Here is a 23,024-nt window from a genome sequence, read left to right as displayed (position 1 = left end):
AGCATCGACAACAATCGACTGTCTATGTGGTGAGAAAATCGGCAAATGTCATAACTAATGAATTTAATTGAATCTATATAACACAACAAAATATGATGCTTTGCTATATTTGTTATTGTCTGTAACTATGCGGAACGTGTGTCGGTATCATCGTGTTTATAAGTGTGCTTGAAGTCACATACAGGTAGGTCTAAACCAGGTATCTCCAACTCCGGTCATCGTGAGCTACATTCCTGCAGCTCGATGTTTTCCTATGACAGGACACCTTTCTCAAATGAGACATTCTGTACAAGCCTGCTAATTACCCGTTGATTTGAGTCAGGTGTGTTGCATCAGAGAAAAACTAAAACCAGCAAGACAGTAGCTCACGAGGACTGGAGATCAAACTGTACAGTAAACAATCTGATGTTTAGACTCCTGTGGAAATCACGTGAAACGAGGTCTAATATAAAAATATATATATCGTCTGTTCCGTCTGACATTGTGCTAAAATTGGTTTCATCATCAGAAGTTTCTTAGTCAGACATGTTGTCAGCGAGTCGCGCTATCAACAGCAGATCTGAACGTGCGAACTGACAGCAGCGCGGATTGATGGAAACGGAAAGAATATAGTGCCGATTAAAACTGAGGTATGATTTTTGTCAGGAGTGTTTTTTGTGATGTTAATTAATCAAACTTTGAAACGCATATATTTTTTTCACGTAAAAACGCACAGTTTTGAGGCCCCGGAAACTAACCGTGACTACTTTCTTGAAAAAATTCTAGCGGCCAGAACTCTGACCAGGGAGGTGAACGCAGTGTGGGTCAGTGTGTATACACTATAGTGCTGATAAGGATTGCATACAACTTCATGTCTTAAATGCTCGAACTATCCCTTTAAAGTGTGTTCTTGCTACCATTTATAATTTATTTCAAATATTTTGTTTTATAATATTTAATATTTTATTTTATATTTGTGTTCATTGTTTTTATAATATAATATGCACAGCTAATATTAAATTGCCTTCAGTGAAGAAAGTCTGTTTCTTTGTTGTTATTGTTGTTATTATTATTATTATTACAAATTCACTATTACCATATAAACGTTTCTTTTATTAATTTATATCGAAAAAATTCTAATACAAATAATATATAATAATTTATCACATTTTCCTGTTTAAAATTAATAAGACAAAATAATATAGCATGTATACTAATGCATCAGACCAGTGTTATTTGAGTTTAATTTAGACTGTTATAGTTTTTGTATTTATAATTTTCATTTTAATTTAAATTTTAGTTTATTTAGTAATTGTGTTGTGTTTAATTTTTATTATTTTTTATCAGTAAATATGTAGATAGTTTTAATTAATTGTATTTCAGTTTTAGTTTTAGACTTCTACTACTTGCACATCTTTACAAATTATGTATTAATTATAACATTACTTAATATAATTAATTAATATAATGAAGTATTCAGTAAAGGCTGATTTGTTTAGAGTATTTATTAGAGCATGTATACTAATGCATCAGACCAGTGCAATTTTTTGTAATTTCCATCATTTCCATTTTAATTTAAATTTTAGTTTAAGTTTTAGTAATTTTGTTGTTTTTAATTTTTTCAGATTTTTTTTTATCATTAAATATGTAGATAGTTTTAGTTTTCAAATACGTTTTCAATTGTTTGTTTTATTTTATATCTTAATTGAAAATTTTCTTTGTCATTTCTTTATTTTTCCCCTTTGTTTTAATTTCTATCATTAATTAATTTAGCTAATTATAACAAGGCTTTCGTAAAGGGTGATTAGTTAGGAGTATTTATATTCTTGCTAAAGGCGTAAACATCAACAGCATATCTTAAGAGAAAAGCTTTGTGTTTATTGACTCAATTACAGAGTCATTATAAAATACAAAGATTACAGAACTGCAATTTGACAAATCAATCAAAGATGTTTATGTGGTAAAAGTTAATCAGTAATATTAATAATAATAGCAATAATATTAAACAAACAAACTTTCTTCATTAAAGGCAATTCAATACTAGCTGTACATATATTTTATTACAAAAAAATACATATATTTACCACAAATATAAAATAATGAAATATTCTAAAACAATATATAAAACATTGTTAAGAATTGTTTTATCACCCATATTATTCTATAGTTGAATGTTCCTACTGATGTGATTTGTACTTATATTTTCCGTCTGCAGTCTTTGATGTCAAACTTTAAGGTATAGTTTCTAATACAAACTAAAGAAATATGTCACTAAACTACAGAGTTTGAGTTCTGCTACAGGTACATTACAGGAAGAAAAAAAAAATTTAAAAGTCAAGAAAATATCAACAATTTCTAGGCAAGTACAAAACTTAGAAAAGTAGAATTTATACAAAAGTAGAATTTATATTCTTTCCAACAATTGGAAACAACATCAAAGTTGAAACTTTGCCTAACATACTGTACTGTACTGTACTGTTCCAATGGCTCATTCAGTATGTGTCACACCTTTGTAGGACAAGTAGACAGTTAGGTGCTATCAGGTCCTGTGAGAGCTTTAATGAGATAGTGGGACTCCAGACTGACTTTATGAGAGCTCCAGATCTGGATGCTGAACGGCTGCATGAACATGTGAACTAAGGCAGTGCAGTTGAGACAGGAGTCATCTGAGGTAAAAAAAAAAAAAAACATGCAAGCATCCAGAGTTAACAATCCGTCCTCTACTTCAAACACCTGCTCAGTTTATCTTTTCTTGTTCTATAGTAGAGAATACTTAGCTAGAAAGAAATGTAGCATGTACTAAGACAGTTTGCAAAAGAGTTTGAGCTTGTAAATAACACGACAATCAGGCTAACAAGCTAAAATAATATTTAGAGGACCTTTACCGTTTCGGGAAAGAGCACATTAAAACGCATTGTTAATACTAAAAAAATAAACAAATACATGTGACCCTGAACCACAAAACCAGTCATAAAGGTGCGATGTGAAAATGCGAGGCGAATCGCTGACGAATGGTGCTTTCAAACCGAACGTGAACCGATTGTTCGCTTTCTGCTAATTCACACCTGCACGCTGGGTAGTGTTGACCAACAATGCATTTTTCCTCAGATATGTCTCTTGGATTTAAAGGAACACTCCACTTTTTTTGGAAATAGGCTAATTCTCCAACTCCCCCCTAGTTGATTTTTACCGTTTTGAAATCCATTCAGCCGTTCTCCTGTTCTGGCGATATCACTTTTAGCATAGCTTAGCATAGATCATTGAATCCTATTAGACCAATAGCATTGCGTTAAAAAATGACCAACGAGTTTCGATATTTGTCCTATTTAAAACTTGACTCTTCTGCAGTTATATCGTGTACTACCAACGGAATATGTAAAGATGCGATTTTCTAGGCTGATAAGATTAGGAACTACACTTCCATTCCGGCGTAATAGTCAAGGAAGTTTGCTGCCGTAATATGGCCAAAGCAGGCGCAGTAATATCACACAGCACATCACAGCACAACGTGATAAACTGCATGCACAGGGAGCGTTCCTCATTGGAAGTTACCTAGCTGGGAACTAATTTCAGGCGTGATATATACTCTTCTTCTGTGTTTGTTTACACTGGTTTTGGAAACAGCACCACCACTCTCGTCCTTTTGTGCAACAGCAGCTGCTCCGGACACGTGATGTAATGCTCAAATCTTTTTGGACAGCAGTGTTTTCGCTTTGCGAAACTGAAAAGATTTGTCGGACTGGTTGTTAAACATTGCTTTTTCAGTGTGCGAATGTTCATGGTCTATGTGGAAGCACTCATAGGAATCTGTTGTTTTATTCCAATGCGTCATTGCATGCGATATTCGTTTCACTTTTCCGCACTGTGGAAAGGCCTTAAGGGTCAATTTTATAAAATGGAGATTTATACATCATTGATGTATGGTTTGTTGGGATAGGACAATATTTGGCCGAGATGCAACTATTTAAAAATCAAAATATTGAGAAAATCGCCTGTCCAAATTAAGTTCTCAGCAATGCATATTACTAATCAAAAATTAAGTTTTGATAGATTTATGGTAGGGAATTTACCAAATATCTTCATGGAACATGATCTTCACTTAATATTCTAATGATTTTCGTCATAAAAGAAAAATCAATAATTTTGACCCACATGATGTATTTTGGCTATTGCTACAAATATACCTGTGCTTCTTTAACCCTTAAAGACCTAGAACATTTTTGGGGCACCTGAGGCACCTGTATATTTCTTTGTTTTTTCAGACCTATTCTAGCAGTCAGCATCAATTGTCATATATCATTATAAACATAAGAACTTGAACTTTATGTCTAGCTAATTTAAAATTACAAATTTCCTTTTGTTTTCTCTAAAAATTAGTGAATTTCCAGAATTTTAGGAAAAAACGCTACCAACAATTGGGTGTTTTTTACTGTGTGCTCAAACAAAAACTTCTGAAGTTTGGATTTTTTTCTTTAAAAATTTGTATTTAGGTGTTTTACACTTCCAAATAAAATTTTGTCTATATATAACATTCCCCAAGCAAGTTATAGCCAATTATTACAATATTATTTAGGCGCTTTTCAGTGAAAAACAGGCCCATTTCGTTTATTGACAATATAGACCTGTCCAAAAACGTTTCAGGAGTAAAGTCATCGCAGAAACAGTGTTAAATAATAGCAAAACACAGTAAAAATAATTTACTTTTTCAGATAAATATATTCTTAATCCAAAAGATGAACAATAAACACAAATAGTGTAGAAAGTAGCACAAGAAAAATTGCACAAATTGTCTTGTGCAACAAAAAAATAAACAATCCAAATTATTCACAAACTACACACAAAATGAGAGAGAAATATACAGAGTGCAACCGAAAAAATAGTACAAATAATCTTTAAAAACTATATAATAATTAGTCACATAATATAACAACCAAATAGATGGATCCGCTGGCTGTAGTCTGCGTCGGAATCTATTTTACCGGGACATCGCCTAGTGACCGAAAACCCACATTCCAGTGCTTTATCCGATATCTACTGCTGTTTCATCCTTGTTTTTGGTTTGTTTTACGTCAAAGGGCTCTGTCATGAGTATTTCTGTACATTTTCAAAGAATGCTGTCATGCAAATGTGTTATTTTGCGTTTGTTTTCATGCACGCAAGACGCACTTTGCTTTCACTTTGCCTCTGTTCAGATCTGCAAAGAAACATACTAATCGGTGGTTCAAAAGACCAAAACCTATGTTTATTGGTTGAATAGATGACAGTTTGAACCAATCGGGGCACAGGGGTGGGACTAAGCATCAACAATCGTTCCTGTTTGGCTCAGAGGACCAAAACGTATTGATTTCATCTGACGAATCAGTGCTGAGGAAATGTGATGACGTAATCACGCTTACCACGGAGCCTCTGAATATCCAAATGAGACAAATGCGATATCACTGAAAAGAGTAGACTCTGTACTTTACGATACTTTTTAAAGCATTCAAATTGGATTAGCGGTTCAAAAGTTATTAAACATTTAAGAACAATAGTTATTTTTAGCCGCCGGCGGCTGTCTCGGTCTTTGAGGGTTAAGAATGGTTTCTGGTCCTGGGTCACAAATAAATAATTTTAAAAATGTTATTAATAGGGATGTAACGGTATCAAAACTTCACGGTACGGTATTTATTGAATCATTCACAGGAAAAACAAAACTAATGAAGAGAATCGAAAAAAGTGCCTGAAGTGTTTATTAAACAGTTCACATGAACACTGAACATATCAATGGCATACAAATTAGCCATCTATCTGTAAACTTTGAAACAAAAACTTAAATATTTCAATTTTAGTAACAAAAAAAAAAATATTAAAGCGTGTAAAAAACAGTCAAATCAGTTTAGCTGAATGAGTTGTCTGCTTGAAATAAGACCTATTTTCTTACCCCATTGGCAGATTATTTAGCTTGTTTTAAACAAAAACTCACTTAATTTTGACTTGTTTTTACTAAAAACAAGAAAATAATTTTTACTTGTCTAGAAAATCCTTCTTGATTTAAGAATTTTTAGATATTTTGGCTGGAAACAAGACAAAATTCTAAGTAAGAAAAGCATTTTTTTTGCAGTGCAGTAGGCTCTTATGCCTTGCTTTCGCATTAAATCTTTATTAAAAACAATCCTTTAAAGAACTTTTCTACCTGGACAAGTGCATCTATTATGTTGCCTAGTTTAGGCTCTTTAAAACGGCACCTTTCCTTATTTTAAACCTAGCCAAAAAGCCACGTGTTGACTGTGAAATTTATATGCATTTATGGTACATTCCGTGTCAATCCATGTTAATTTTTACAGCGAACAACGTACTGTAACATTAATTCAGCGCATACAGCGCAGCAAAAAATAGACTCGGTGCCGAAACGACCGCTGCACTGCTGCAAAGGCACCGCTTCTAGGACGTACTGCCGGACAGCAACCGCGTGCAGTGTGAACGCTCTAATCCGTTAACATGGGTGCTGAAAAGAATACGTGACGCATACGCACTTCAGACGGCGCAGGTTCGACCATTTCAATAGGTGCGTTCGACTTCATGCGGCGCCGCCAGAAATCGGCTGCCGCCTTACAAAACAATGCATTCTGGTAAGATCATTTGTCCGACTTTGATCGGCGCTGCAGCCGCCTTTCGATCACGTGTGCCATCAAAGTACCGTGAGAGCAAAACGAGACCAGCCGCAGAGGTCAGGCGCTGCAGTTGCTCAAATTCGGCTGCGAAAGCCTTGATGACGACACACTTTATTCTCATTGGTCAGATTATGTGATGACAAGCACGAAGTGTGCTGCGTGTTTTTTTCTTAAAAAACTTCCTGTATGTAATCAATCTTTATATCGAATATCTGATATTTAAAAAAAACAATAATGATGAAAATGAAGATTAGGCGATATGGTAAATATATATGCTTATTGTATAAGAGTTAAAGTTAAAAAAAAAAAAAAAAACTGGTCAACCAGAGGCCGTTTTTTTTAATGGATGCTTTGCTTCACTACACTGAATAAACTGCTTATATTTGAAAAATGTCCTATAGCTAACTACAAAACCAAGATGCAAATAATAAACGTCATATTGCATTACATTAAAGTAACTCACGTACCTGATATGATCAACAAAAAAAGCAAAACGATTGTATAGAATAAATGATAGGGAAACGTTTTTCTTTTATTTATTTATCTTATGTAGTTTCATTTCTTATTTTTCTTTATTCCTTTTTTGTGTATGTTTGGAATACAGTTTCATCCTCTATAAGTGTCCGACTTGACTGCCGTCTCTTTACTCCTCCCCCGACTGCAAGCGGCTGCTCTCGCCAGCCGGCGGCAGGCTAGTGTAGTGCATCTCGAACGCACCTTATCTCTTTTCCTTGCTGCTACAGTCTGTAGCGACAACAGACCGCAAAGGATGATGGCAACGCCTGGGCTGATGGGAAATGTAGTTCCCGCTACCTCTCGTTCGCTCCATTCGCCTGAGCAAACTTTTCTCAGAAGTTTTATCGAGTCATGCGACCACAGTAGTATCGAAAAAATGTGTTATTGCGGTATGACGGTATTTACAATACCCTTCCCTAGTTATTAACTTTTTTTACACATTAGCCAAGTGTTAAATAAAAAAGTTACGTTTTATTTTATATTTTGTTTCAGTTGTTTTTTTGTTTTGTTTTTTTGTGCCATAGACATCTAGCCATCCCATCAGACAATAAAACCAATGACATTCTCTTTCCGTCAAAATCCTGGGATCGTTTTCCTCTCTTAAACTGTACCATTACAGCTCCTCTGGCCCCCGGTGGCCCCTAAATCATCCCACACCTCAATAAAATGTTTCATCTTGTTGAAGCGCATCGGCGACACACCCCTGTTATCCAGACTAGTGAGAGAGCCTGCAGTGACTGCCATCTCTGCATATTAATTTACGTTAGGTCTGTTTTCGCTTGGCAGGTGCGGGTCTCTACGAACCAAGCGGACCAATGCATCACCTTCTAGTCTCTGAGGAGAGAAAGATCTATATTAGGGTGTCAGTGCTAACAGCTAATCATTAGTAGAGCCTTTCCTGGCCTGTAATTAAAGTGCCGGGCTTCATTTTGTCGAAGGTTAAAGGCAACGCCATTGAGTTTAAAGAGCCACGTATAAAAAGCCCAAGAGATGGACAGACACTTCGACAGGTTTTGGAAACAGTAAATCCAATGTTGCTAACACATCTGTCGCTTTTACAACACTTTTGAGTTATTTTGTCATTCTCTCTACCGCAGAGTCAAAACATTAAGCAATGGGAAAAACCCGGCGCTGATTTATGGCATCTCAAAAGCCTGCAATGTCTCGACAAGCTGTGATGAATGAGCGCTAATGCTCAAGATTAATCTGTATAATGCTAACTAACAGGTCTGACTCTGAGCTTAAGAGCAGCTCTCCCTGTTCGTGATCTTACAGCAATATCACAGAAAAGTGTTTGTCAGATCGGAGGGAAGGAACAGAGCTAGAGCGAGCTAGCTTTGAGTCGTAGCCTCATACAGGAAGTGATGAATGGGCTAAAGCGGGAGCGATCCATCAAGAGCAGGAGTATTAATTAATGTTGTAGGAGGAATGCCAGAAAGACCTGTTTCACATCAGCAAAAAGAGAGAGAGAGGGAAACAACGAACGATAGAGAGACCGCTCGGTTTTCCAGCACTAGGCAAATTTTAGCCTCCCCAGCAACAAAAGCGTACAAGTGTAGTGTTTGCTTGACAGATGCATAAACGTTTTATATCAGACAGCGATGTAATCTGTTAGGACCATAGGATAGCAGCTGCAAATGTTACCTCTTTGATTCAGATTGTGATTTTAAATATTAAACGCTTCAATGTTAGCATTTAGAAATAAACAAAGGGATAGTTCACTCAAAAATGAAAATGATCCCATGATTTACTCATCCTGGAGCCATCCTAGATGTACAGTATATGACTTTCTTCTTTCAGATGAATACATTCAGAGTTATATTAAAAATGTCATGGCTCTTCCAAGCTTTATAATGGTAGTGAATGGCTGTTGAGATTTTGAAGGAAAATAAAGTGCATCCATCCATCATAACAAGTGTTCCACACAGCTCTGGGTAGTTAATAAAGACTTTCTGAAGTGAATCTATGTGTATAGAGCTTTCTCAACTATGTGAAAAATCTCTATTTATTATTATTTTTTATTGTGAACAGTAAATTTCTGTTACCCTGAACCACAAAATGTTGATAGCACAGGTCTACTAGTAGCAATAGCCAATAGGTTCAAAATGATCGATTTTTTTCTTTTATGCCAAAAATCATTAGGATATTAAGTAAACATCATGTTTCATAAAGATATTTCATAAATTTCCATCCATAAGTATATCAAAACTTTAATTATGACTAGTAATATGCATTACTAAGAACTTCATTTGGACAACTTTAAAGGTGATTTTCTCAATATTTTGATTTTTTTGCACCCTCAGATTCCAGAACCATACATCAATGGAAAGCTTATTTATCGAGCTTTCACATGATGCATAAATCTCAGTTTCAAAAAACTGACCCTTATTTTGTGGTCCAGAGTCACTTAAGTACAACGAGTTTAGGTCCAAAACCTCTTTTGAGCAAGAATCATTGACTACAGAAGCATTTCTTGCAAAAAGAACTGCTAGCCCATTTATTAACACTCCTTAATGAGCCGGCTGGCCAGCTGCCTATGAAGAATAAAGCTTGCCATTTATTAGCAGCGTAATTAGCTACACCCACCTACAAACCCCTGAGACAAAACTGCTTGTACACCTCACTGGCAATCCACCACTTTGTAAAATCTGCATTTTGCAGCACATCTCTTGTGTTTTGTAAAGTCATAAGAAGCTGCACAAGGAAGTCTCAAGAAGCCGAACCCGTGAACCCTGGCGTCTCAGTAGTATTTCAACCGTTCCTCATTACGACCACTATAACCAGGTTGATGGATGCAAAAAACATCCATCACTCCACCATGCAGCGCTGCAAGCAGGTCAAACATTACAGAAGTGAAATTATCACTGCCCATCATTTTTCCCCAGGCATTAAATGTGGCATTTATCACAAGGCTGGTCCCCAATCTGCTGCTTTAAAAAAAAAATCCTCATTGGATAGCGGTGGTGTGAAAAAATATCTCCTCGGACCATTTAAGACCGGCACAACTTATAGATGCAGCAGAAGTAAAGGCTGTGTCTAATAATTAATTAAACAGAGTTTTATGTTCAAAGCCATGAATTCTAACGCCCTTGCGAGTTCTTATTTTAACTTTTTTTAATGAGCTACTTGTTGAGCCTTCCTTAACATCAATTTCCAGTTAAACTTTGTCCCCAGTCATTTAGGTCACATACAGTAATGAGTGTGTACAAATTTTGTACTTAATGTATGAGAACGGAAAGGACTCTCAATAATTCTTTTACAACATAAATTTGTTCTTATCCTTGTTTTAACATTGACAGATTTAGTTTATTCTAAACATATCCTAATGAGGGGGCGTGTGCCTGAAGTTAGTAGTTAATTAGCATAGTATAAACTCAAACTATTTCCATATAAGGGCTTTCTGCACGACAGTTACGTCTCACGCCGTCGTTTTAATGTCTCACTCTCAAAAACGAGTTGAAACACAATCAAAACTGCACAGACTTCAGGTAATCAACAGCACAATTATGTTGACTGTATCATTAATTAAACATTACCACAGAAAAAGTGCTGAGAGACTGGGTGATTCCACCGAAGGTAAACAAATGCTTATATTCAGATCAACTGTATTGCCCGATTATAATTTTTTTCTCAGAATTGCATGATACAAACTCATAATTCTGACATTTTGTCTCAGAATTGTGAGATACAAACTCACAATTGCGTGTTATAAAGTCAAAACTATGAGATATAAACTTGCAATTGCAAGATATAAAGTCTGACCTTTTTTGCTCAGAATTGTGTGATATAAACTCACAATTGTAAGAAGTCAGATTTGCAAAATAAAAACTCGCAATTCAGACTTTTTTATGCAATTGCGAGTTTGTGTCTCGCAATTCTGACTTTTTTCTCAGAATTGTAAGATATAAACTTGCAACTATGAGTTATCAAGTCCAGTTTTGAGGGGGAAAAAAGACTGATATGTTCTCAGAATTGCGAGTTTATATCTCACAATTATGACTGAATAACACAATCAAAACTTTATAGACTTCAGGTAATTAACAGCACATTTATGTAGACTGTATCAATAATTAAACATTACCACAGAAAGAGTGCTGAGAGACTGCGTGATTCCACCGAAGGTAAACAAACGCTTATATTCAGATCAACAGTATTGCCAGATAAATCAATTACTTACTTTTTTAGGCACGTTTCCGCCAAAAAAAAAAAAAAGACTTGTGACTTTTTATCTCAGAATTGCATGATACAAACTCACAATTCTTCATTTTTTCAGAATTCTGAGATATTAACTCATAGTTGCGAAAAAAAAAAATACAGAATTGTTAGTTTTTGTTTTGCAATTCTTACTTTATTTCTCACAATTTATATCAGGCAATTCTGTGAAAAAAAGTCAGAATTGTGACTTTATAACATGCAATTGTGAGTTTATATCTCATAATTCTGAAAAGAAAAGTCAGAATTGCGAGTTTGTATTCTGCAGTTCTTAGAAAAAAAATTCAGCATTGTAAAAAAAAGTCGCAATTACCTTTTTTTTATTATTCAGTGGCGGAAATGGGCTTCCATATGTTACTATTTATTTTGCCAGTGAAAACACTTTCAAACAACTTCAGAGCAGAATCAGTTGTTGTTTACCTCCACTCAGTAGGCGTTTCTAAATGAATAGCTGTTTTGAATGATTCCTGAATGAATCATTGTTCGGTACAAATTCGTTGAATAAATGATTCAATGATTCACTAAATTCCACTAATTTACAATAAATTTAAAGTGTGAACATACATATGTATGAGAAACGTCCGCACAAAGTTTTTTTGGGGCGTATATATGCACAGTTAATAAATCAGACTAAATGACAGCTAATGATTTATATAAGATATTTTATATGCGCCACCACAAAATTGGATATGCGCCAATGTAAAGTGAAATGACATTGTGCCAGAGCATCCAGCTGATTATTTCCCAGTCTGCTCTTATAATAGGACTCATCCGTGCGGTATAGCTCGACTCAGTTTATGTGTTATGCCTTATTTTTCGGTTAGAATAATAAATACAGCCAGCTCCAGAGGTGTCTTGAAATATTTCATGGTTCTCGCCAATGACATTATGCTTGAGTATCTTCTCAGCAGTCCTGGCTTGCTGTATTTGAATTTATGTAGGGCTGTAAAAGTGAAATTGATTTCCGATCAAGCAGAGGAGCTGGACTGGGTCTCATCCAGTCCCATTAGCTCTGCATCAGGGGAGACACGTGTAATTGCTGCCGATCACATATTAGAGTGAACCCTCAGCGACTGCTGACTGTGCGGAGGCAGAAACAGAGGTAACAAAGACGCCAACACTCATTTAAAAGCTATTTCTGATGTTGTGTGTTGCAAATGTAATGTAGGTCTGGAAATCGAAGACATGGCGAAATTGGTAAAAAGCTAAAAGTTTGTAGGATATACAGTATAGGCCCCCAAATAATGAATGAAAGATATATCCATCCCATGTAAAACAATAGATATAGCCTACTGTTTAATATGTTGGCGATTAAGCTTAAGCTTACCGAGCTAACAGCGAATGCTCTGGCTATGTAGTAGAAAACCCATTAAAGATTTACGTTATTTTAAAAACCCCACATCTTTTTACACATATTTTGGACCATGAGGGGTGTCATTATTTTGATAACATGAAATGGTTGCACTCGGTGAGTTACTGGCGCTACCTGTTTCTATTTTTACCACAACACAACTCGGAAAATAAAATGCTGATACAATGACCACAGCTAATGACACAGCTATAGGTGGCAATGGATATAAGAGTAGGCTTAAACAAAATACTGTACCATTAATTTTCCATTAATTTGTGAAATCCACACTAAGAAACTCCTTCAGTGGCCACAGTGTCAAAACAAGCATCAACATGTTTACATCCTGGAAGGGTGGCATCTAGCGTTTCTTGTCTCTGCCGTTTGTAAGCTCTTTCAGTAGCTGTGATTTACTAAAAGCCTCAAAGACATCATGGCTAAAGTGGAGAGAACAAAGACTTTAGGAAGACTTAGTCTTTAGGAAGTTTTATTCGTCCACAGGCATCTTTCCATTCTTTTCTCCTCTTCTTTTAGCTAAGAAAGCAGTGAAGACTTACATCGCTCTTTTGTTGTCCTTGGACTGAAAAAATTACAACCAAAAGCCGCACAATGTTGTATCAGCATCAGCATCAGCATTGTATCAGTATTTTATTTTCCGTGTTGTATCGCGGTAAAAATAGAAACAGGTAGCGCAAGTAGCCCACAGAGTGCAACTATTTTACATCATCAAAATAATGTATAAAACTATGTTGGTTTTTTAAATAACAAAACTTCCAGTGCTTTACAGTACTGATATACACTTTCGAAGCACTGCTTCATGAAGCTTTGAAACTCATGTGGAAGTTTCGAAACTGTGGTTTGAAGCACGTATCAAACTGGCAAAGTCACGTGATTTTTGTAAACAAGGCTTCATTATGTCATAGCTGTTTCGAAACGTTTTGAAATTTCAATGGTTTGCGTTGGGGATCTGTGTAAACCTGTGAATCATGCAAGCTCATTGAGATCGCCCCCCAACGGCGAACCAAAATAAAGCAGCGTCTGTGGTTTTTACCTGATCTCGGATCAGTTTAACTAATTTGTAGACATTTTAAATGAGACATTTGTGTAATTAAAAGGATTAGAAGTAATAGCCTCTACTGGCCTCTACATACAAGCTCTCCCTAAAACAAACAAAACAAGCCCTGCAAATTAATATAAAATATTTTTTAAAAATACACATTATACAGACACTTCATATTTAATGGTACTGTAGTACTTTTATTGTATTTAATGTACTTTACATTCAATAAAACATTTGCAATGGGTTTTTAAAAGCTGTTTTAATGCATGTTTTAGCCTGAGTTTTTGTTGCATTTATACACTTCTAACCAGCAGGCGTCATTAGCGTGTGGTATTTCGAGCTCTTGGAAACGGAGGCTGTATCCGAAATCGCCCCCTATACCCTCAAATAGGGCACTATTTGAAGGGAACAGCCATTTTAAGTGGTGTTCGAAACCATAGTGGCCGTTCTCGAGTGCACTCATTCAATCCCACAATACACCGCAAAAAACAAGTGTACAACCAAGCTGCAACCTAACACTCTCTCTATTGAAACCAACACGGAAGTGACTTAAACTGCAATTCATCGACTGGCTGCAAAAGGGAGTCATTCCCATAGACGCCCCATGTTAAAATGCCTAACTTCACAGCAGAAAAAAAATATGTTTACAGCCTGGTACAAAAAGTTGTTTTGGTCTATATAGCTAATCTCGCCCTTCATGTCAACTGTTAAGGGTGTGGCCACTTGAGTGACAGGGGGATTGCCGCTGCTGTCACCACTGTTGCGCTAGATGGGTGTGGTTTCAGCAACCAGCTCCACCCACCTCCCACCCTTTTGCCCATTTTCGATTACCCGGGAGTGGCGCGTGATGACGCGATTCCAAGTTGGCGACGGTCGAATCCCGCCCACTATGTGGTTCAAAATCGCTCTTCAGAAACCTACGGGTGACGTCACGGACACTACATCCATATATTTTACAGTCTATGTGTACAACCGATGTACACTCAACGGCTGGAGATAACCCATAATGCACTCCTTCAAGTGAACTGTATGAGTGGACTAATGTAGGGATAGGGAATAGTGAATAGGGCATAGGGGGCGATTTCAGATACAGCCAGTGAATCATTTTACAAAGCAATCGGTTCAATTGATTCAAATCTTCGATTTTACAGATTTCCGTAAAAGACATCATTTATGTCATATTGAGCCATACAAGTCTTAATACCCGTGATTCCCTTTAAACATTCAAACAATATTCAGAAATAACATTTACATAACTTAATGACAGCATATTTTTGTTAGCTGAGTTTAAGCACCTTACCTTCTACAATCTCCACCCTCTACAATCGTTCATTTACATGACAACAAAATGTTGGTGCCTGAAAATGCTAACTTTTAAAAGTTTTGAAAACAATAACGTTATGAATTAGAAAAACATGAATTTGTGAAAACTGTGACATAATGCGCATGCGTGTTACAGGTTTGTGTGCAGATGCTTAGTGTTTCTTTACAAACACCACCAACTACTGGCCTGTTATGCATAATACAGCAATATAGTTGTATAGTGAATCTGTGTGAATGGGATCGTTTTGACAACATTGTTCACAACATTTTCAAAAAATGCAAATGCAAATTTTTGCATTTATTTTTTAGCATTATAAGGCTCTGAGTAGACGTCTCTTTATTATGATCTTCTGACTGCATGAAATATTTTTATATCATAATTAGATCAGATGACAGTCTGCCATGTGATCAGCTGTTTGGCTAGGGCTCTTACTAATTATGTTGTTAGTAACAAATAAAATCCAAAAGCACCAAAGCATAATCTCCAAAACCCCCTGTGCCACCCCCCATCAAAAACAGATTCACTTCAATGATTATTCCCGTTTTGCTATTTACTAACCAAAGATTTATATGCCCAATTTTTTTCCTGACATTCTACAAATAGATTGTTCCGGGTGGGACCCAACAGGAGCTCTGTGGGACATTTATAACACACTGTGTAATTCATCTCTTTTGAAACACTCGCTCAAGCCTCAAAAAAGCATTATTTTAGCTGTCATCTGCCTCCTTTCTGATCAATACCAGAAAAAAAGAGAAAGCATGAGAAGTTAGATTTGATAGAGAAAATTCATAGGAAATGTGGTTGGAAGTGCTCACTTTCTCCGATCCGTGATTAGTTTTGATGGGTTTCTGTGGATTTCCAAATCGTTCAGTCTGACTTTGAGTAGTGAAAACTGGTATAGGGTCAGTTTATGAGGATGTCTCAGCAGCTCAACCAGGGCTGATTATACCTAATGATTTATTGTTTTTTCAACAGTGGTGTACTGGATTTTAGTAATATCTCATTCTAAAGCAGATCAAATATACATTGTCGTTAACAACACAGCTAGAATGAAACATGGGAGAGCCAATAAACGATTTTGTCTGAGATGAGAGCTTTAATGTAAAATAAATGAAAGAGGTCTTAACGTCCACTGACTAATTATATTGTTTTGATGTTTCGGCTCTGGAAAATCAATGTGTCTACCTTTTTAGTGAGTCTAGACTTAATAGGCGCTTGGTTCATAAATAACTAGCTGCATGTGTAAAATGTCTTTTTTTTTTTCTTTCTTTGAGTTGACTAAAACATGTGATATATTAAACATTTAGTTTAAAAACTTTGTATATATATATATACACACACATACATACATACATACATACATACATACATATATAAAATAAAAACATTTGGTGTCAAACAGATAAATCAACTCTATACTGTGGGGGTGGGGAGGTGGGGGGGGGTACTTTTTCTATCAGGACATTATCCATTAATTTAACAGTCATTTCTGTTAACCCTATAATTCAGTGCAATAAAATCTATAGATAGATAAATAGATAGATAGATATGCATTTCTTTCATTTAATTAGTGTATTTTGTGCCCTACTTTTACTTTGTTTAATAGAACTTCATCTGAATTTTAAAAATACATATTTGATTGTCATATCAAAGGAAAAATAAACAGTAGTCATTATACATTTCTTTTTTTGCCCATTATTACCACAGAATAAAATTATAAAAAGGTAAATGAGACTTTACATCTCACAATTCTGACTTTTTTTCTCACAATTGCATGATACAAACTCAAAATCCTGACTTTTGTGTAAGAACTGTGATACATAAATTTGCCATTTGAGAAATAAACTGGCAATTGTGTTTTTTTCCCCTAAGAATTGCAAATTTATCTCAACATGCAATTGCGAGTTATTAAGTCTGAATTGTGTGATATAAACTCATAACTGCCAGTTTTTTGTCAAAATTGCAAGTTTATGTAGAATTGTGTTTGTTGTCTTTTTTCCCCCTCAAAATGGGACTTTATAACTCACAATTGCACAATTATGAGAAAAAAAAAATTGCAAAATAAAATCTTGCAATTGTGAAAAAAGTCAGAATTGTGACTTTATATCTTTATATAGTGGCTTTATGTCATGCAATTCTGACATATCATGGATCAATTCGTACATATTTTACAAGGTGGCTAATTTGTATGAATTCGTACAACATCACTCATAACATTTTGTCAGGTAGGTTTAGGGGCCAGTTAGGGGTAGATCATTCATACAAATTCATATGAATTGGGCAACTCGTAAAATATGTTTGTCACGCAATTTTAAAACAAGTCAGAATTATGACTTTACATCTTTATATAGTGACTTTATATATTTTATATCACACAATTCTGACTTTATAACTCACAACTGAGAGAAAAAGTCAGAATTGCCAATGCTATCTCATGACCAATTTGTACGTATATATTTTACAAGGTGGCTAATTTGTACAACCTCACTCGTAAGATTTTGTACGATTTGTCTAGACCCAAGTGACAGGTAGGTTTAGGGGCAGGCAATTTGTACAAATTCATACGAATTGGGGAAACTGTTAAACGATTTAGCAAAAATCGCACAAGGGAGGTTGTGCGAATTTGTATGAATTAGCCACCTCGTAAAATATGCACAAATTGCCATGAGATCAGGTTGGAATTGCGAGTTTATATCACATAATTCTGAGAAAAAAGATGTCAGGGTTGGAATCATGCAATTCTGAGAAAAAAATGTTAGATAAACAGTAGTCATTATGCATTACTTGCAAGTTTACATCTCACAATTCTGACTTTTTTCCTCAGAATTACATGATGCAAACTCAGAATTATGACTTTTTGTATAAAAACGGAGAAATTAAGTCAGAATTGCATGATATAAACTCGCAATTGCAAGTTATAAAGTCTGAATTCTGAGAACATAGTCTTTTTTCCCCTCAAAATTGGACTTTATAACTCGCAACTGCACAATTCTGAGAATTTTTTTTTTTTTTCAAAAATTGCGAAATAAAAACTCGCATTTGCAAGTTATCTCGCAATTCTGACTTTATTTCTTGCAATTGTGAGTTTATATCACATAAATCTGAAAAAAGTCAGAATTGTGAGATATAAACTCGAATTCATACGAATTGGGGAACTTGTAAAATATGTACGATTTAGCAAAAATACGAATGTATTAGTACAAGTGAGGTCATACAAATGGCAATGGTTTTACAAATACAAATTAGTCATGATTTAAACTTATAGGAAAATTGTCATAGTTTACTCACCCTCATGCTGTTACGAACCTGTATGGCTTTCTTTCTTTGTGTTCCACAGAGTTGTTTGTATATGTATGCACTAGAACCTATTGGAGCAAGAATATTTTGTGGCATATACCCATGTCTGATTGACAATAATCTTTTCTTTTGACTGGATATCATTAAACTAACCATTACAGATCAGTTTTTTTGCTACTCTCTCTCTCTCTCTCTCTCTCTCTCTCTCTCTCTCTCTCTCTCTCTCTCTCTCTCTCTCTCTCTCTCTCTCTCTCTCTCTCTCTCTCTCTCTCTCTCAATTCAATTCAATTCAATTCAATTGAGCTTTATTGGCATGACTGTATAATAGTACAATGTTGCCAAAGCAATAAACAGTGAACAACAACAATAAATACATAAATAAATAAATAAATGCATAAAAAAGAAAACAAAAACAATAGCAAATATCATGTAAATATCTACAGAGAGCAGTGATAAGGAAAAGGGGGGTTCAGCCTTTGTCCCTCATAATGTGGCAGGAGGAAACATACTGCGCTGCTAAATGGATACACTTGTCTTTCTCTCCCAAGATATAACCGAGTTTGTCTATGTGGCTTACTTGTTGGAAATCAGGCACAATTTGAGCTATTTTGGTAAAATAGGCGTCTCTGATGTTTTTATATTTGCTGCACTCCGTAAGGAAATGCAGCTCATCCTCTATAAGTCCATCTGTGCAGTGAGAACACAGTCTTAGCTCTCTGGCTCTCCAGCTCTGCTTGTGTCGACCCGTCTCTACATATAGACTATGCTCACTTAGACGATACTTTGTCAGGAGCTTTCTCTGATGATAATCTTTAATTTTGGTCAAGTAAGGTGCCAATTGATAACCAGTCTTTAATCTGGAGAAGTACTTTAATTTGTTAATTTGTGCTATTTTGATTTGCCAATCATGGATATATTCTTCCTGGGTTAATCTACCAATTTCTTTAACTTTTGCATGTCTAAACTGAATTGTTGAATTTAGTTGGTGTTTTTCCACTAAATATTGCATGGGGTCACTCTCTGGGTGTCCTGCCCTGTAAGTAAGAGCACAGTGATGGTAGCCGTCTGTCAGTGTGTCAGACAGATGGAACCAGAACTTCGCTGTTCTCTTCTGGATTTCTGCTAGGAGGGGGAATCTGCCCAATTCTGCCCTGCAGCCGAGATTAGGGGCGTTTCTGTGGAGTCCCAGGATGTTCTTGCAGAACTCGAGGTGGAAAATTTCAGTGGGGTTTTTATCCCAAGAATCATAGTTTAGTTTAAATTTGGGGGCCCAGATTTCACAGCCATACAGAAGAATGGGTTTGATGATGCTGTCAAAGATTTTCAGCCACAATTTAATGGGTGGGTTGAATTTGAATAGTGATTTTCTAATTGTGTAATAAGCCCTACGTGCCTTATCGGTCAGATGTTTTATTGCCAGATCCAATTTACCCGAAGCTGAGATTGTGAGACCCAAATAATTATAACATGTGACATGATTAATAAGTGTTCCCCCGATTGTGAAACTATACTTTTTGTCAGTAAGGCGAGGCTTTTTCTGAAAGATCATTATTTTGGATTTCTCCATGTTTATTGGTAAGGCCCAGTCTCTACTGTAATTTTCTAAAATTGAGAGGCTTTCATGTAGCCCCTCTTCATGAGGTGACAAGAGCAGAAGATCATCGGCGTACAGGAGGCATTTGATTTCTTTGCCCTCTAGGGTCAGGCCAGGATTAGAGGACTTTTCGAGTTTTGATGCCAATTCATTTATGTAGATATTAAATAGAGTCGGGCTCAGGTTGCAGCCTTGACGGACTCCTTTGGTCTGACTGAAATAATCAGTCCGTTTGTCACTGATTTTGACACAGCATTTGTTTCCGTTGTATATGTCTTTTATGATGTCATATGTCTTTCCTCCTATTCCGCTTTGAATTAGTTTTAGAAAAAGTCCATTATGCCATACCGAATCGAAGGCTTTTTTAAAATCAATGAAGCAGCCAAATATTTTCCCTTGTTTTGTTTGGTGAACATATTTTTGTATAAGTGTGTGGAGTGTGTAAACGTGATTTGAAGTTCTCTGTTTAGGCATAAATCCAATTTGACAATTGTTTAAAATTTTGTGTTCTTGGATGAACTGAATTAATCTGTCATTAATGATCGAACAGAATAGTTTTCCGAGGTTACTGCTCACTGTAATGCCTCTATAATTATTTGGGTCATACTTATCTCCTTGTTTAAAAATTGGGGTAATCAGGTTCTCTTTCCAGATCTCAGGAAAGTGTCCAGATTTTAATAAAAGGTTGAATAATTTTAGGACAGCAACTGTCAGTTTGGGGCTGCTGTGTTTCAGCATCTCATTAGATATTCCATCTAAGCCACTTGATTTCTTCATTTTTAGGGATTTCATCTTCTCTGTCAGCTCAGTTAATTCTATGGGCTTGTCTAAATGATTTAGCCTGTCTTTAATAGTGTATTCCAGGTTATTTAGTTGGGAAGTCAGATGTTTTTGGGTGGGGGTTGGTTCGTTTAGTGAATAGAGTTTTCCAAAATGTTGAGTCCAGATTTTTGGGTCATAGATGGGAAGGTGTTTGGTCTCTTTGGATTTTTCTAAATTTTTCCATAGGTCCCAAAAATAATTTTGATCGATTGCCTCCTCAATTTTGTTTATTTTTATTTTTATGTGATCAGTTTTCTTCTGTATTAGCAGTGACTTGTATATTTTGAGGGTTTGTTGATATGTGGCTCGTATTTGTTGGTTTGCTGGGTCTCTGTGTTTTTTATTTGATAATGATCGTAATTCTTTTCTTAGTTTTTGGCATTCTTTATCGAACCAAACATCTTTAGCCAATTCTTTGCATCTGAATTTTTTTCTTTTTCTGAGGGCTTTTCTGACCACTGTAGAAAAGATTTGAGTTAACTGTTCAGTTGCTAAACTGATACTTCTCTTCTCTTCACTAAATGTAGTCAGGAGAAATAAGTTTATCATGTTGTCAACTTGGGTGCTGTGGAGCGCAGCTTCATACTGGGCAGGACTGTCTTTGCTCCATTTAAATTTGGGGGGGAGTGGATATAGTTTAACTTTTTGTTTTAAAGAGGGCAGATGATTCACTGATCTGTTGAGACTGAGGACTATGTGGCTATGGTCTGAAAATGGCAGCTGTGGCATCACAGTGAAATAATTGATTTTACTTTGGTCTATATCTGTGATGGCGTAGTCTACTGTGCTGCTGCCTAAATATGAGCAGTATGTAAATCGACCCAGGGAGTCACCTTTTATTCTGCCATTAACTATATATAGGCCCAGGCTTTTGCAGAGCTGCAGGACTTGTTTTCCATGTCTGTTAATTATGTTATCATAATTCTGGCGTGTTTTAGTAAAGAGTTTGTGTTGATGATTAAATGAACCATTTATATATTTGTCTCCATCTGAGCTGATGTAGTCCACTTCCTTCCCTGTTCTGGCATTCAGATCTCCCATTAATAGAACTGAACCGATAGATTGAAAGTAATTTATCTCTGATTGAAGGGTTGAGAAGATGTCTTTGTTATAATAAGGTGACTCATATGGGGGGATATATGTGGCACACAGGTACAGGTCCTCATCTAAACACAAAATCTCTTTTTTAAGTTTTATCCAAATATGTGTTTTTCCCTTTTTCATAGGCTGAATATAATGCCACAGATGTTCTTTGAACCAAACTATAATTCCTCCTGAATCTCTTCCGTTTTTCACATTAGGCTGTTTAATTGAGGGAATACGTAGCTCTCTGTAGTTTGAAGGGGTATAAGTTTTGGAGTCTAAACGACTCCATGTCTCAAGTAATATAATTATATCTGAACTATGTACAGCATTAACAAAATCAGGATTAGTACTTTTCTCTCCAAAAGCTGAAGAGAACATCCCTTGAATATTATAACATGTTATTTTAAATGATGTCATTGGTGAGTATTGTATTTACCAGAATAATGTATAAATTCATGACCAAATCGTGTTTTAAAATATAAATAATCAGTTCGAAATTAAGTATAGAGGTTATACATAAAATAAATAAATATCATGGGTGAATCAGTGTTACAACTTGTCAAATATGAAATAATCAAATAGAAATGCATCAAATAAAAGTTATTAAGAAATAATAATATTAAACTACAGACACACTTTAAGTAGTTAAGCTAACAGGTTGTCACATATCATCTTCAGCATGTTTTTAATCTGGTTAAGGTCGCTGGTGTCTGTTCTACCTCTACCTGCTACTACAGCGGCGTAGCTGTCTGACTGTCTGCCGGGAAACTGTCTTACCCTCTCCTCCTGATCAGAAAGTGTCTTCTGAGGGGGTTTCAGGGCTGTTTCCTTGATGGTTTTTGCAAACAGTCTCATGCCCTCTCGATGAATGTGGATGTGGTCATACAGATGCTTGTGGGTGATGCGCTGATGGTCGGCTATGTGGACATTCATCATTGAAGCACAGATTCCAGCTATCTCCGCGTTGATTGTGTTTATGATCTTTTGTGGTACGTCTCTGCGAGGTAGAAGGGTAGAGATGATGACTTTGGCTGTGGGGTAGATTCTGCTAGCTGTTTTCACCACGTTGGACAGGGCTTTAGTAACATCCACCTTTCTGGTACTAAGGTCGTTCGTCCCAGTGTGAAGAATGATGT

The 23,024-nt window shown here is 35.9% G+C and overlaps 1 protein-coding gene across 1 annotated transcript in view; it reads right to left on the bottom strand.

Moving 5' to 3' along the window:
• nol10 (nucleolar protein 10) overlaps positions 1 to 23,024 on the bottom strand; it is a 57,300-nt gene that overhangs the window by 27,868 nt on the left and 6,408 nt on the right. Inside the window, exon 2 of the mRNA XM_073842564.1 lies at positions 22,544 to 22,990. Within this exon, the coding sequence (XP_073698665.1) occupies positions 22,544 to 22,990 (447 nt within the window). The remainder of the gene's footprint in view (positions 1 to 22,543; positions 22,991 to 23,024) is intronic.

Source organism: Garra rufa, chromosome 6 (assembly GCF_049309525.1).
Source record: "Garra rufa chromosome 6, GarRuf1.0, whole genome shotgun sequence".
Classification (NCBI taxonomy): Eukaryota; Metazoa; Chordata; class Actinopteri; order Cypriniformes; family Cyprinidae; genus Garra; species Garra rufa.
Note: the sequence above shows the minus strand (reverse complement) of the source record. Positions and strands in the feature narration are given on the sequence as shown.